Source organism: Eptesicus fuscus, chromosome 11 (assembly GCF_027574615.1).
Source record: "Eptesicus fuscus isolate TK198812 chromosome 11, DD_ASM_mEF_20220401, whole genome shotgun sequence".
NCBI classification, from domain to species: domain Eukaryota; kingdom Metazoa; phylum Chordata; class Mammalia; order Chiroptera; family Vespertilionidae; genus Eptesicus; species Eptesicus fuscus.
The window spans coordinates 72,428,884-72,444,306 of NC_072483.1; the positions used below are offsets into that span (position 1 = coordinate 72,428,884).

The window sequence follows — 15,423 nt, forward strand, 5'->3', positions numbered from 1 at the left end:
TATTGTCCATCTCCCCCAGCCAGATTGTAAACTCCAAGAGGGCAGGTGCTGTCTCTCTTATTCACATCTGTATTCTCAGCACCCCTCATCCCCTGAAGAGTACCAGGCCACAAAGAGTGCAAAATAAATATTTGTTAATTGAATGATGAGGGGCAGAAGCCTGTCAGGGAGGGTGTCTGGGCCTCTCTAGGATCTCTGCAGCTCAATTATGTCCATTTCTTCTTTTCAATCCTCTTCCCACTGCCCATCAGCTTCCATTCATTCCCTCCCACTCCAGGGGAAGGGGTGAAGGATGAAAGGAGACAGGCTTGGGGTTGGCGGCTGACACTTGCCCCAGGATGTGGGGCAATTCCCAGCCCAACTGAGCAGCCAGAGCTTGGAGCCCACAGAAGTGAGTGATGAGGTCTAGACTTTCCCGTGATTACAAACTTGAGGACCCTCAGAACTGTCAGGTTCCCTATAAGATCATGTGACTCAACCTCCTCTCCCAGGAGCCAAGGCGACTCCGTCAAGATCTCAAGCAGCAGAGAGAAAGGGCCAGCCTCAGGGAGGGGAGCCCTCGGCTACTTGCAGACGCTGACCCACTCAGTGATGCGGCACTCCTCACAGACCACGAAGCAGCACCAGTGGAAGCGGCAGTGGCAGCGCTCGCTGCGTGTCTGGCGCAGGATGTTGTGGCCCCGACCACAGCACATGCTGCCACAGCCGTCGGGGCCCGCGCTGCTCTTGTTGCACAGGCGGCCCACGGTGCCCGCCGAGTCCAGGCGCGGCTCGCGCTCGCAGAAGTCGGGCGACTTCTCGAAATAGACCAGGTCTGCAGGGCTGGCCCGGCGGCGTGGCCCGGGAACGCCCGGGGCCGGAGAGGGAGCCCCCCCTGGGCCCAGCTCCAGCTGGCCGCTGTTGCGGTTGTGCGGCCTGATGAGTGTGGCGCGGTGGAAGCGGTTGCGCAGCAGCGCCCCCACAGCGCGGAACTCCGGTGTCACCTGCCAGCAGGTCTTGAGCTGGCAGCTGCCTGAGGTGCCGTGGCACTTGCACTTCCGCCGCATGTTCTCCATCACGGCCTGCGGAGGAGGGAGGCGCGGTGAGAAGTGACCCAGGCCACCCCACTGCCCTCCTTCCAACACAAGACACTGGTCTGAGAGAGTCAGAGGCTTTTGGAAACCAACTCCCATTGGTTGGGAGGCCCGAAGCGGGGTTGGAGGGCGGGGGTCGCACAGCCCCTGAGCCAGGCTGTCCAGAAGAGAAATCTGCCTGCTCTTCTGCTGCTTTCACACCCACCTCCCACCAGGCCAGGCCTTGGGGGAATTCCCTCTTTCCTGCTCACCCCCTCCTCCTGCCCGCCTTTCCCAGCACCTGCAGGGGGCCCTTGGGGCTGGAGGCTCTTGCTTCCTGAGGGGGGATCCCAGATCCTCAGGGAAATTCCCTCTCCTTCCATCCCTCAGGCGGGGGCCAGGAGCAGGGGTTTGCTGGCCCCACTACATCCCAGCCCCAAAGCCTCTGGCCTTGCTCCAGGCTGTGAGTGGGGGCTTTGGGGAGTCTGAAAAAGCCCCTTTCCTCCTCTGGGCCCTGAAACCCTTTGCAGGGAACATAGGAGGCGGGTGGGGATGGAGAGACAGCCCTCCCCCCAGTATACTGTCTGGGGCTTATTCTGTCCAATGCCGACTACCACAGTTCCTCCTAGGAAACAGAACACCAACAGGGCCCAAAGGCTTTACCTGAATGCAGAATGGGAACAGAACCCAAAGAGCCAGGCCCGCCGACCCAGTGAAAGTGGAGAGAGGTTCCCAGACCTCCAAAGGAGGTAGTTAGGGAACAGAACCTACTCACGCCCTGCTCTTCCCTGGAGTCTCCTCCCAAAGGAGCCCTTGGCATTATCCTCACCAGAGGACCCAGAGGGCGTTGACCACATCCTTCTCTCTCCCCATTCCACATCAAAAATACACCCTCAGACAGGGAGAGCCATGATCTGGGGCCCTCAACCTGGGCAAGAGGGCCATAGACAGACCCCCTGTTCATCCATGTTTTAAAGGGCTCCTCAGCCTATATGTGCAGCCTGCGGTGTCAGCACCACGTGGGAACCAGCCCAAAGCCTCCCCTGGCCAACAGCTCCAGAACATCTGCTTCCCACAGGCAGCAGCCATTAATTAACCAGTTTAACGATGAGGAGGAGGCACTGCTGGTATGGGCTGGGAGAGTACTGAAGCTTGGGAAAAGAGCTGCATGGACAGGGCAGGGCTGGGTGGGAGCTAGACTTGACCTGAGGGTGGATATGCCTCAGTTTACTTCACCTCTAAGGCAGAATGGGAAGGGCTAAATCAGCTTGGAGATTTTTTTGGAAGGAGAGGGTGAATCAGCCTGACTGAGGGGCCAGGAGAAAGGGGAGTGAGATGGAGAAGGTGCCAGCCAGAGTGAAGGGAAGCCAGGACCAAGGCCTGAGCAGGCCTGGCAGGGCAAGAGAAGGGGCAGGGTAGGGGTGGAATAGCCAGGAAAGGAGAGTGCTGAGTTACCATGGGGCTAAGGAGGCACCTTAGTGTAGGTGTGTACCTAGAGTAGACTATGCTGTAAGCAAAAGAGCAGGGTCTCAGAGCTCAAGTGCCCAGAGATAAATCCTGCCTCTACCCCTTTCTCACTGGTTATATCACCTTTGGTCAGTTTAGTCGCTCTGTGCCTCAGTTTCTCTATCTTAACCTGAGGTTCATAATAGTACCCTCAATAGGTAGTTGTATGATTAAGTAGGTTAATATGTAGTAAAGTGCTCCAAACAGTACCTAACACATAGTAAGCACTCAATAAATCCAGTTTATTATTACTTTCATATCTCTCTCTCTCTCTCTCTCTATCTCTCTCTCTCTCTCTCTTCAAATGAATGAGACATTTGAGGTAGCATGACCATTTGAGGGTAGGGAAGACTGGGACACAGTTCTACAGAGGTTCCTAGGAACCTCACTTTGAGGAATTCCCCATTTTGCACAGAAAGGTTGGGAGAGAAGGGGATTGCAGCAGAGGATATCATGGAACACTAGAGCGGATGGCCTTCTGGATGATCCAGTTCAAATTTCCCACTTCATTGGAGGAGAGAGGGTGGCAGAGCCAGGCCTAGACCCCTGAGGTCTGACTATAACCCTGTCTCTCACCATTGTTCCCAGTGGAAATGGGCAGAGCAGGCTGCCCAGCAGAGGGTGAGTTAATGAGGGCAGGGGTTGTTTCTGCCCTCTATCCCCAGGCCTAATCAAGTGCCTGGCACACAGTAGATATCCAATGCATGTTTGTTGACTGAATTAGGAGGGGGCAATGAGAAAGTTGCTGAGTTAGGGGGAGCCATGTGATTCCCAGAGGAGAAGCAAGCTGGGGAAGGGGAGGGGCCCGTGGCAGAGGGAGTAGAGTGAGGGGTTGGGAAGGGTAGCTCTTACCTGCCTCCCAACTCGGTTGTTGTGGAGTCTCATGCGTGCGTGGATGTCTCTGTGAGGCTCCCGGGAGTCCAGAAAGTCTTTAGAGAAGCGCTCCCCAAAGCCCACGTCAGGGCTACAGCCGCCCCACTCCCAGGTGTCCTGCAGGCCAGGGCTGGCAGGGGGCAGGGCTGGGTGCTCGGGAACCCCGTGGCTCAGGCCCTTACCCCGCTGCAGCGCATCCAGCTGTAGGCGGTGCAGCTTCCGAAGGAAGGCCTCCTCATCCCCACGCCGGGATGCATCACAGCCGCATGCCCTCAGTTTGCCCAGGGCACAGGCATTGGAAACTGCGTGCACTACGCCGGCTGCAGCGATGGCATATGCGAAGGCACTCTCTCGGAAACCTGCAGGTAGAGATCCAGGAAACTTAGGCTCTGAGCAGCCTTGACAAACCATTCCTCTGCCTTCCCTACCCAAGCTTCTCACCATACAGAGGGGAAACTGAAGCCCAGTGTTGGGAGAAGGCCTGTTACAGGGCACCGAGTCAAAGGGGGTCATAAAGCACACCAGAAGTTCTGCCCAGAGGATGCAGGTGGTGGGAGTCTCCCTCGTAACCCTCCTTTTTGGCACTTATTTCCCTGTTTCATTAACATCACCCTTAGCAAGCTCAGAATTTGTGTCTACATCTCTCCTTTTGGACAGAAGGTATCGTATCTGTTAAACATTCTTTTTTAAAATCAGGGACTTGCCCTAGCTTGTTTGGTTCAGTGGGTAGAGTGTTGGCCTGTGGACTGAAGGGTCCCAGGTTCGATTCTTGGTCAGGGCACATGCCTGGGCTGTGGGCTCGATATATATTTAAAATAAAACAAAATCAGGGACTTAATCTATTACCTCTCTTATAATATTTGCATTGTAAAAATAAGCCTGCAGAAAGAAGGCAAATTAGGTAACCTAAAGAATAAATCAGCCGAGACCGGTTTGGCTCAGTGGATAGAGCGTCGGCCTGCAGACTCAAGGGTCCCAGGTTCGATTCCGGTCAAGGGCATGTACCTTGGTTGCGGGCACATCCCCAGTAGGGGGTGTGCAAGAGGCAGCTGATCGATGTTTCTCTCTCATCGATGTTTCTTTTTTTTTTTTTTTTTTTATGCTGGGTATTTTATTTAAATCTGAGGTCTTTTCAATTTTCTCAGCCCAATCTCTCTGTACTCTCATCGATGTTTCTAACTCTATCTCTCTCTCTCTCTTCCTCTCTGTAAAAAATCAGTAAAATATATTTTAAAAAAAATTAAGAATAAATCACCAGTGATGGAATTCCAGGTTGTAGGAAATGTTGGGCAGATGGGTAAGTCAGAGGAGCTGGTGTCCTCCTAAAGCTCCTGGCCCCAAGATTGCCTGCCTGGTGCCCCGCGCGCCCCCCCCCCCCCTCCCCTGCCTCCAGGTTCACCATAGAACCTTTCTGAGGCCAGAATTGAGAGGCGGGGAAATCAATTGGCAGAATTTCCCCTTTTCCTGTCCACAGGACATTCCTGAACATCTAGGTCAGCTGAAGGTTGTTTGAGGGATGCTAGAGGTGAGCCCTGTGCCTTGCATGGGGTCAAGCATAATAGTGTTGAAAACTGAGAGGGAAGCGCGAGCTAAGGCAGACACTTTCCCTGAGATGCTGGTGGTGGTAGGTGGGGGGGGGGGGGCACAAAGACTCCCTCATGAGCCACTCTCAGGGGCTCAGGGCTGGGCCAACCTGGCCACTGATTATCTACACTGCTTTCCTTCTTGGTGTTCCCAGCCTGAGCTTTTCTCTGGGACATCCCTGGTAGGTCTGGGCCTGTGGCAGGGGAAGGCCTACTTGCAGAAGAGTATCTGGCTCCCAGACCCACAGCTGCTTCTTGCTTATTCTGCATCTGAGAAAGGACCAGCTGTGAGCAGGTTCTGGTACAAGTTTCTGACCAGTCTCTGAACCTGTGTGGGCAATGAAAGAAGCTGAAAGTAATAATAGTCCTCATACAAAGAGGAGAATCTACCTTTGCCATGGGCCTCTGCTGAGGAAGCCCAAAACTAGCCAGAGGCTGAAGGCCTTGGGGGAGGCCTGAGGTTCAGAGGAAAAACTAGAGCCTTCCATTCAGCATCAAAGAATGGAAGGACAAGCTCTCAGAGGACTTACAGCTCCAGAGAGCCAACCAAGACTGGACAGAGACCCTAGCCCAACCTCACCATGTGCACTACAGGCCTCTGTCTTTCTCTTCCTGCCCAACCAAACAAACAAACAAAAAAAACACAAAAAAACAAACAAAAAAAAAAAACCAAGATATATAGTAGTAGTTAAGATTATGAACTTAAAATCAGATTGCCTGGGTTCAAATCTAGGCTCTTCCACTTACTGATGTCAATAGCTATATGACCTTGGCCAAGTGACTTGACTTCTCTGTGCCTCACTTTTCTCATCTGTAAAACAGGGTTATTATTGTCTGCCTCAATGTTGTTCCAAGGATTAAATGAGTTAGTAAATTTAAAGTACTTAGAAAAATATCTTACTCATAGTAAGTACTATATAAACATTAACTATTAAGTTCTTTCTGCTGTCTGACCTCACTCATTATTTCTATAGTTTCAGGCCATTGCTTTTCGTTTCCCTGACCAGGGACAGAGCCTAGAAGCTCATAACCCACTCTACAATAAATTACTCTGGTCACCAGAAGCCCATACAGCAGACTGTCCCTCTCTATTTTCTCTTTCCAACTTGTGGTATCTTTGGGATCTTTCTGTAAAAAGCCAGCTATGAACAGACAAGAAGGGATGGGTATTTGCTGGAGCCTTCAAAGGGGATACTGGGAATTGTTGGCAGCTGCAGAGGAGTAGACACTGCTCTGGGAGGTGGGGCCCAAGAGAAAGGAGGACAGATTCACGCTGAGGAGCACACCCTGTGTTTATCCATTGCCTTTTGTCTATGGAACTCTGAAGCACTTCTCTTATTGCTGAGGGAGTCATCAGCCTGCTCCTTAGACAAATGGCAATACTCAGACCTCGAGAGGAAGCCCAGACCTCAGAAATCTACCCCCCAAACACACACACACACACACACACACACACACACACACACACACACACAGTGAAAGGGAGATGCCCAAGGTCATGGGGGTTATGGAGCTGGACCCAGCCCCAGCTCTCCCAGTTTCCAGGCCTGACAACTTTCTGCTGAAGGCCTTTTGACAGGGAAGACCTGCTGCTGAGTAAGAAACCAGGTAGCCCAGTTCCCAGTTCCCATGGCCCTGACTATGGATGGCACCAGGAAAGAGCAAGAGGCTGGTCCAGGGGGATGTGCTAAGCCAACCATCATATTCTAGGCTCTGTTACATTCAAGGATAGACTGGAGGAATCTGGAGAAATGTAGTCCACAGCCTGCAATGACCACCCATACCCACCACAGGCAGCAAAAGAAACCATTCCATGGTCTCTAGTAGCTGTCACAGCCCCATGTAGGTGTGACCAGGCAGAGTTTGTGCGGCCACCCTCTGTTCTCAGCATCCAGGCCTTGAGAAGTCCAGCCCACTGGGTCTGCCTCCAGTTCCCATTCAGGGCCCCAGTTTCGGTCCTGGCCCCGACTGTCTGGAGCAGACGCAGGCACTGTGCCATCTGGCCAGCTGGAGGGGGAGAGGGGTGGGGCCATGGCCAGCTGGGCTGCCCGGAGCATTGGTTGGGGTGGGGGTGGGGGGCTCGTTAAGACGCACAATTAGCCTCTCTGCCTTTGATCTGGGACAGGGACTGCCAGCATCTAAGTGGAGTCAGCTGCTGCTACAGGCTGAAGCCAATGGCCAGGAAAGGGCTGGGGGAGGAGATTTGGAGGGTAGGGGAGTGTGGAGGAGAGAGGATTCAGGAGCCAGTGGGAACCTAGAGGGGGTAGAGAAGCTTGAGCCCTGCCCATTTGAATCAGACAGGAAAGGGGAAAGGTCTGGTCCCCATTCCCTCTGTGCAAACAATCTGTGCGTGCTCATGTGCCTGGGCTGAGAGGGAGAGAGTTGTGTGCATATGGCAACACTTAGGGATGACACTGAATGTGGCTACATGCTTGCACAAACATGGGTAGGAGTGTGTGTGCATGTCAGTTTCATTTCTTGGACTACTCTTACATTGCACAGTTCACCTCTGGGCACAGAGATCATGGTGGCCATTTAGCTTGGGAGGCAGTATGGCAGGAATTGAGTGGAATCTCTAAAGTTAGCTGGCCTGCACTTGTGTCCTGGTTCTACAGCTCACTTACAAGCTGTGTGACTAAACACAAGTTACCTAACCTCTCTTAGCTTCATTAGTAAAAGGAGGATAATAATAGGACCTACGAATGGGGATTGTTTGAGGACCCTAAAGTGCAGATAAAGTGCTTTAGAAGAGTGCTTGGCACACAGCAAGTACTTAGTATGTGTTGTCTGATTCATTGGATGCCATTAGAATAATGGGACCTTAGGTGACCTTGGGATATGATTGCCTGTGCCTCTGTGTCCCCATCTGAGTTCTACCACATACCCCAAGCCTGGAGACCTACGCATGAAACCAAGACTCTCTGAGGATGAATGTGAAAAGGAAGTGGGAGAAGAAAGAACCAAAACCTTGTAGAACAGAGGCTGGACTCTAATTTGCTGGCTTCTCCTGCACTAGGAGCCTGGCTTGCTGTGGGGCCTCCTGTGCCTTCTATCAGTTTCCAATGGGTCTGGGCCTTAGGGAGGGCAGTACCTAAACTGTGTGGGAGCTCCAGAACCTGCTGTGTGAATCTCCTGCAGTCTCCTCCATCAAGCATCTCCCTGTCCTCTGATCGCTTCTCACTCCAGGGTCCAAGTCCAGCCTGAAGTAGCCCCTTCCTCAAATCTCCCTCTGGTCCCTGAGTGAGAGATGGGTTCTCTAGTTCTCACAAGGAAGAGCTCCCCTCTAGCTGGTCTTCTGCTAACACTCCACCCACCCAGACACTAACCCTCTGGGTCTAGAACTAAAAGTTGGGAATACCAGTGCCCTTGACACTTAGGTCACAGCTGCCCCTGGGCTGGATAAAACAGCCAGTATGGACTGGGAGTCCTCTCACAGCTTTTATTCTGACTCTAGCCTCCTAGAGGCCCCTCTCCTTGTCCCCCAACCCCAGGCTTCAGCACACACACACACCAATCTCCTCTCCTTGGCTGGGTAAAGCCCTGTTATATGCCCTGCCTTCCCAAGAACACACTCCAGGTACTCAACCTTCTTTCCTTTCTCTCTCCTACATTAGAACCCCATCCCTCAGCCCAGCCCATCTCAGGAAAGGTGCCAGGACAATTAGATGACAGTAACAGCATTAAAATGGAAGGCCCAAGGGACCACCTCTTCCCAGCAGTTGCTGCATTTTAAACATGGCAGGATGCACCTTCAAGAAACCCTATTGGCAGCCTGGGTCAGAAGAGGGCTCAGCACCTTGATATTCTATGTGGCAGAACTGAGGTCACCTGGCCCCACAATGGACAGCCCATAGCTTAAAAAGAAGTGAAACTGTGGAAAGGGCCTATACCAGGGGCCGGCTGCCACCAACAGTGGTCCCATGGGATTTAAACTCAGCTAGTCCTTCAGGTCGATGGGCCAGGGCAGACCAGGAAATGACCCCATGAGGGTGAACTGAGAGGTGGAGATGAGAGAGGTCCTTTCCAGAAGCCTAGAGTCCCCTCCTCGAGGGAGAGGTACAAATGAGGTGTCGCAATGCCGGGAGCAGAAGCCGCAGAGGTGTGCGACGGTGTTCTGAGGCCAAAGGAAGGAGCCCAGCCTCCTTGCCAAGCCCAGGAGTCGCTGTCCCGCCCCCTCCCCGCTTTGGGCGCCGCCCCGCCCCGGCTAGCCCTGGCAAGTCTCCCCCTCCACCCCTAACCTCTCCCCCTACCGTCCCCCCAGCTCACCTCCCGCTTATTAAACTGCAGGTGAACCCGGGAGCGCCTGGCGCCGCGCCAAGCCCGCTCGGTTCCACCGCTCGGAACTCGACCCCAGTGTCCAAGACCCTGCGTCCTCCACCGGGCGCACGGGCCTCGCCAGGCGCAGCCACCGGGACGCCTGGCTCACTCTGTCTAGAAGGGACAGGAGGACCAGAAGGGAAGAGGGGCGCCGAGGCCAGGAGGGGTAAAGAGCTAGTTTTGCCTCGCCCCTTCGGAAGCGGCAGGGCTGAGAAGCTCAGCGCCCGCCTGAGTCCCAGGGAGCGGAACCGAAGCAAAGTACTACGGTGCCTTCACGGCGCGGCCCGGGCGCTGGAGGGAGATCGTGGCTTCGGGGAACTCGGGTGACCTAGAGACCCACCCGGAGTGGGAGCGGGCGCGCGGCGGCGGCCAGCGCCGGCCTGGCCCGGCCAGGGCGTGACAGATGCGGAGGCCTGTCACTTGGTGTTGGCCGGCGCTCAGCGGGGCAGGGCGGGGCGGGCGCCGGTGGGCCGGCCAGCCGGGGTCCGGGCCCGCCGCCCTCCAGTGGCTGGAGAGGCTCGAGAGCAGCGGGGCGGGCGGGGCGGGAGCGCAGGGCCGGGCGGGGGGCGCCCTCTCGGAGCGGCGCGGCTGGGCCCGGGAGCCGTCTGCTGCGGCCCGCGGGGATTAGTTCGCGGCTGCATGCCGCCACACGCGTCGGGCTGGGCTCCGCCAGGGAGAAACAGCGCCCCGGGCTCGCGGGGGAGGCAGGAGGGAGAGCGCGCGGGGGCGGGGCGGGCGGCCCGGGGTTGGGCTGGGGGAGACTGGGAATGCTCAGAGGGGTCCTGGGAGGGGTCCTGGTGAAAAGGGGAAGGCGCTGGCTTTCTAAGTTCTCTCTGAAGTTGGGGTCCATTGGAGCCTTATTCTCCCAGAAGCCTCAGGCCCCTAGGCCAAAGGGTATAGGAGTACCCCTCCTTTCCCCTTCACTGTCAACCGAGAATGGGAAAAGTCCCAAGGAGCTAGGTCCCCACACTGTCTCACTAAGCAGCTGAGTAGGAGAGATAGGTATCCAGCCAGGCCCAGCTAGGAGGCAGGACCCCCATCTTTCCCTCAGCACCTGAGTCAAGGCCTAAGATACCAGCCCAGGAGGTAGGTGTGAGCAGAAATGAGCGACAAAACCTTCCTAGATCTCCAGCCCAAGCCATTCTAGGGACTGCCCAGGTGAGACCTGGGTCACCTAGCAGTGAGGAGGGAGGGCAGGAGTCTTAAGTTTCTCTGTGTCGTGAGGGAAAAAGAAATTGGCAGGGCCTCCAGGCCTACTAGGCTGGAGGCACACACACCCAGTGCCTCTGATTCAGAGACAGCTTTCCAGGGAGGTGAGGATGACACAGAGGCTGGTGGCATACCCTGCTGGGAAGAGCTTCTTCGGAAGTACAGACCTTTTACCTGCCCAGGCTTCCCTCACCTACGCCATTTGGCAAAAGTCCCCCATGCCTCTTCATGCTGATTCTGGGTACTTTATCACAGGCTCTCTAACCTCAATGCTGTTTGCTAGGTGGAGGGTAAGGGAGGCAGGTCACAGATATAGATAGTTCCTGGGCCTGAGCTAATGCAGTGCCGATGACAGGGCAGGATAACTCAGGAGTCCTCTTCTCAGGCATGGAACCTGCCACCCTGGGACCACACAGCCCAGCCTCAAGCCAACTCGTCCCCATTTGTCTGCCCCTTACCCCCCTCACTGTGGGGGGCATTTCTGAGACCAGATAAAGGTAGCATGGCTGGCAAATGGGCACCTGAGGAGGTTGCCAGCTTGTGGGAGTGGGTTGGGGATGGCTGGGAGATAGGTTCTAAGGTGGAGGTGCTGGATGGGGCCGGCAGAGGGGCAAGACGAGGGGCAGCTACCTCTGCTGAAGATGGGACTCTCGTAGGGGATCTTATTTCGAGTCTCGAGACTAGAGCAGTTCCAGCGCTGATCCCGGAACTGGTGCTGACATTCGTGGATGGCAATCTGGATGCCCTGGATGGCTGAGGCAGCCACGTCAGGGTGGCGCACGCACACCTCCATCTGCCGCCTACTCAGGCCCGGCAATGTCAGGCACACGGTGTTGGCGTCGAGCACGGGCTCCGGGGGAAGGCGGAGGCCCAGAATGTCGTTGGGTGCAGACCTGCAGAGAAGGATGGGGGTGGGTGAGTGTTTGGGGAACTAGGAGGACCCCATCTAACAATACACAGTCTGTCCCAAAGGCTATAATCCCCAAGGCGTTGGTGGTATAGTGGTGAGCATAGCTGCCTTCCAAAGGCTATAATCCCCTGGCCTTTGAGTTTGGGCCCGTCAGTGTACCCCTAAAGCATTCTCTTTTCCTTGACCTTCTCACCAGCATCAACTCCAACAAAACCCACCCAGCTGCACACCCACACAGGTAAACATGTGCAAATGCACACACCTGGAATACCTGCACACACAGTATTTTACAAGTACATCTGCAGACATAGATGCTTACCCACACGGCATTCCCCAGAAGACCACTCTTTAAGACATGTTTCAGACATATTCCTGAAGACACATTGAGGTGAACACCCAGACCCACTTACACACATGCACACTTCACCAGACATAGTTACACACAGAGACACACAACACATGCACACTTCACCAGACATAGTTGCACACACAGACACACAACACATGCACACTTCACCAGACATAGTTGCACACACAGACACACAACACACTTCACCAGACATAGTTGCACACACAGACACACAAGTACACACAGACACACAAGTACACACATGTGTTCATCTTAACATCTAGGAGCTCTCACATTCACATAAATGTGCACACAGACTGCTATTTACATAACACAGCTTGCTGGGCTCACTCAAACACACACACACACACACACACACACACACACACACACACGGAACCCTTCCATCTTCAGTACCTCACTGACCCCACCTGGGCTACACCCTTCTAACCCCCAACCCTGTCCCTGCCTGTGAGCCATCTCCAAGGTGGAGCAAGGCAGTTTGAACTTACTCCTGGGGTGGGGGTGCATGCCCCCAGCACAGCACTAACTCCAACTTGGTACTTGCTACACACACACACACACACACACACACACCCCTTCCCTTCTAGTAGCCATCACTCTCCTGGGCACTGCCCTGTCTCCCTGGACTGCCCATATTCTGTCACCAGTTCTACACCCTCCTATGAGGACACTGTCTTTCATTGGGCAGCAGGACTTTCCTGCGACACTGTCCCTCCCTCCTTCCAGGGTCCCCAGAGGCCTCTGTGGCTGGGGGTCCCAGCTCTCTAGGAGGGCGGAGCATAAGGTGAGGGCTCACCTGGGCAGGGCGGCAGCCAGCAGCAGTAGGAAGAACAGGAGCGCGCAGAGCGCGGGCCGCGGCTGGGGCCCAGGTCGGAGAAGCCGCAGCCAGGGGCAAGGGTGGGTGCTGCCCATGGCGCGCGGGCCGTGATGGGCGGGGAGTAGGGGGCTCACAGCCCAGCAGGACCCTCGAGCCAGGGGCGACGGCGCATGATCCGCGGGGGTCGGGGTGGCTGCGACACAGAGCTCCGACCTGGGTCACGGCTCCGGGAGCAGACGGCGCCCGCCTCCCCGCTCCATGGGGCAGCGCCCCCGGGCACCGCCCCCGGGGGGGGGGGGGTAGCGGGCGGGCGCACCGGGCACCTCCTGGCACAGGGGTCCAGGGAATTTCCCGAGGCCCCCCTGCGACAACTCCTGGTGCCTCTTGAGGGTAAGGGGGGCCCGGAGGTGCTGCGGGCTGGGGACGAGAGGCTGGGGTGCCGGCAGCCCCCCAGCACTGCCCCGCCGAGCCTTCGCTTCCGAGGGCGTGTAGGGCGAGCCGGGGTGGGGGCTGTGGGGGGGGCGGCGCTGTCTGTGCCTGGCCTCGCCGCCCAGAGAGTGAGTGACTGTCCCAGCTCGGGGAGCTCCGCCGCCTCCCCACCCCCCAGAGTGTCTCAGGGCTCTACCCCACGTGACGTCACGACGGGGTGGAGGAGTGGAGGCGTGTACGCGTCCTGAGGCCACTGCGTCCGCTCAGGACTCTGGGTGGGAGCGGACACGCGGGGGGTAGGGGAGGAGAGGGCTGGGGTCTGTGCGCGCAGGCACAGGGAGGTGCCGGTACTCCGGACGTGCTGGTTTGTGTTGGAAGGTGTGTGTTACTGGGAGGTGTGGGTGCCTGGCTGAGACACAGCTGCTGGGGAGCGGTCCCCCCCCGCCCCCCCAATACACACACCTGCAAGGGCTGGAGGGGGAAGGGCTGGCCCCTCTGCTCGGCCTCCCCCCCCCCCCCGCCCCCACTTCAGGGGGGACTTCCCAGGCTTGGCTGGCGAGGCAGGTGTTGGATCCTGCAAAGAGGGGTTTGGCAGCTTCTGGATCTTGCTCTCCTTCGCCGTGTGACCTTAAACAGGTGCCTGCTGCTTACTGAGGCAACCTTTGCTCCTTTGTGAAATGAGGTTAATGAGCCCCCCTCGTCTAGTCACCTCGTCCAGGCAATGAAGACAAAATTGCTGGGACTCCAGTAGTAAATGCTTGTCTGGGCGCAGAGCACCCAGCGGTGGCACACCCTGGGAGGGGCGGGGTTAGAGAGCCTTTTAATCCTAAAGGTGTGCTTCAAGGGCGCCTTATTTCACCCTCTTCTATTCACAAGAAAATATTTAGGTTCAGAGAGGGTCGTGACTTATTTGGTTGGAACCAAAACCGGTTTGCTTGATCCTGAGCACAGCAGCAACTGCCCCAACGCTGAGGACTGCTTGCCCTGGCCCTGCCACCTGTAGTTGGGCCTCTGGGAGCTCCCCGACACCAGCTTCCGGCTCAGGCTCAGGCCCACTCCTCTCTGGGATCCCTTCCTGTGCCCTCTCCGTAGCTGAACACCGGGCTCACCTCAATATAGGGTGCGTGTACTAGATCCAGGCAAGCGCCCGAGAGCCAGAGGGTTGGGATAGAGGCTTCAGTGCCTGATTCTGGTTCTAATCTGTGCCCTGATAGTGAATCCTACTCCCGCCGAGGCCTTAGCATCCTCCTCTCTAAAATGGGCACAAGCCTCCCACGTTATATACACACCTCCCTGCCAACCTCACTGCCCTCTCTCTCTGAAGAGAGCCCCTGCTGGCTTAAGGACAAACTACGGAACCTCTGGCCTCAGAGACAAAAGGGGCCCTTTCCTGGAATTGGCCCACCCTGGGGAATTGGCGGAGAGGGGCGGGGCCTTCTCTGTCCCTAGACTGTCAGGTGGTGGAGGCAGCCTGAGCAACAGCAGGCTGATGGCTTACTCCCCCCTTCATTCCCTCCTCTCTGCCTGCAGCCACCGCAGCTGTCAGGAATTAAGGACTTGAGGCTGTGGGGGATGGGGGTGGCAAGGAGGAGGGGGAGAAGATTGGCTGGACAGCAGGAAAACAGCGGGGGGGTGGGGGGTGGAGGAAGCCGTCTGTGTCAGCCAGAGCCTTGTTTGACCCCAGCTGCCCTCTGCCCCCACCTCTCTCTCCCACCATGTTGCAGGCACCATGCTACAGGCACAGGAAATTTGGAACTAGACTTTGGGAAGGGTATAGAGAGGGACAGGGCAACACCAGACTCAACACAGGAAGGAGGCATGGACCCAGGGTGAGAGAGGGCCCCAGCACGGGCAAGCCAGACTGGGAAGTCATGCTCCCGTTGGCTGCGAGGGAAACTGAGGCCCAGAAAGGAACACGCTCAATTAGGAATGTGTTCCCAATCCTTACTCCCTGTCTAGTGCTCACACTAGCATTTCCCAGTACCCATGCATCATATGTATCCCTTGGGGTGGGCCATTGTGGGAAATACTGCTTCCAGTCCCAAGCAGCTGAATCATCCTTTCCAGGGGCAAGGCCTGGACATCTGCATGTCTAACTGGCATCCCAAGTGATTTTTGTGAGGCTCACATTTGGGAAACACTGATCTGCTTGAGTGGCTGATTTTTTCCTTCGGCCTCCATCTAATGAGGGAGAGTCTCTTTGCTCTCCCACCCTCTACTGTTCATGAACCATAGACATGTGGAGGAGAGGGAGAAGGCCCTTTCTTCGAAACCCCCAGGAGGCAAATAATGTTGCCCAAGCCCTGCTTGCACTAGGGCGTGGTTCTGGCCTGATGTCATGAGGGTTTAGAAGC

General features: G+C 56.1%; 1 protein-coding gene across 1 annotated transcript; it reads right to left on the reverse strand.

The window, feature by feature from the left end:
• WNT10A (Wnt family member 10A) lies at positions 1 to 12,846 on the reverse strand. Its single transcript, XM_008145156.3, has 4 exons — positions 12,620 to 12,846; positions 11,171 to 11,433; positions 3,411 to 3,790; positions 1 to 1,061 (listed from the first exon to the last, which is right to left on the reverse strand). Exons 1-4 carry the CDS (start codon positions 12,733 to 12,735, stop codon positions 564 to 566), a joined length of 1,257 nt encoding a protein of 418 aa, XP_008143378.1. The 5' UTR covers positions 12,736 to 12,846; the 3' UTR covers positions 1 to 563.
• Between the last annotated feature and the right edge of the window lie 2,577 nt (positions 12,847 to 15,423).

What these genes read in the sequence shown, in the direction of transcription:
- WNT10A (XM_008145156.3), bottom strand. Translation starts at nt 12,735, where the DNA reads ATGGGCAGCACCCACCCTTGCCCCTGGCTGCGGCTTCTCCGACCTGGG. An exon ending in CTGGCTGCCGCCCTGCCCAG is followed by an intron (nt 11,434 to 12,619) that starts GTGAGCCCTCAC and finishes CCTTCTCTGCAG; the next exon opens with GTCTGCACCCAACGACATTC. An exon ending in ACAACCGAGTTGGGAGGCAG is followed by an intron (nt 1,062 to 3,410) that starts GTAAGAGCTACC and finishes CCTCCTCCGCAG; the next exon opens with GCCGTGATGGAGAACATGCG.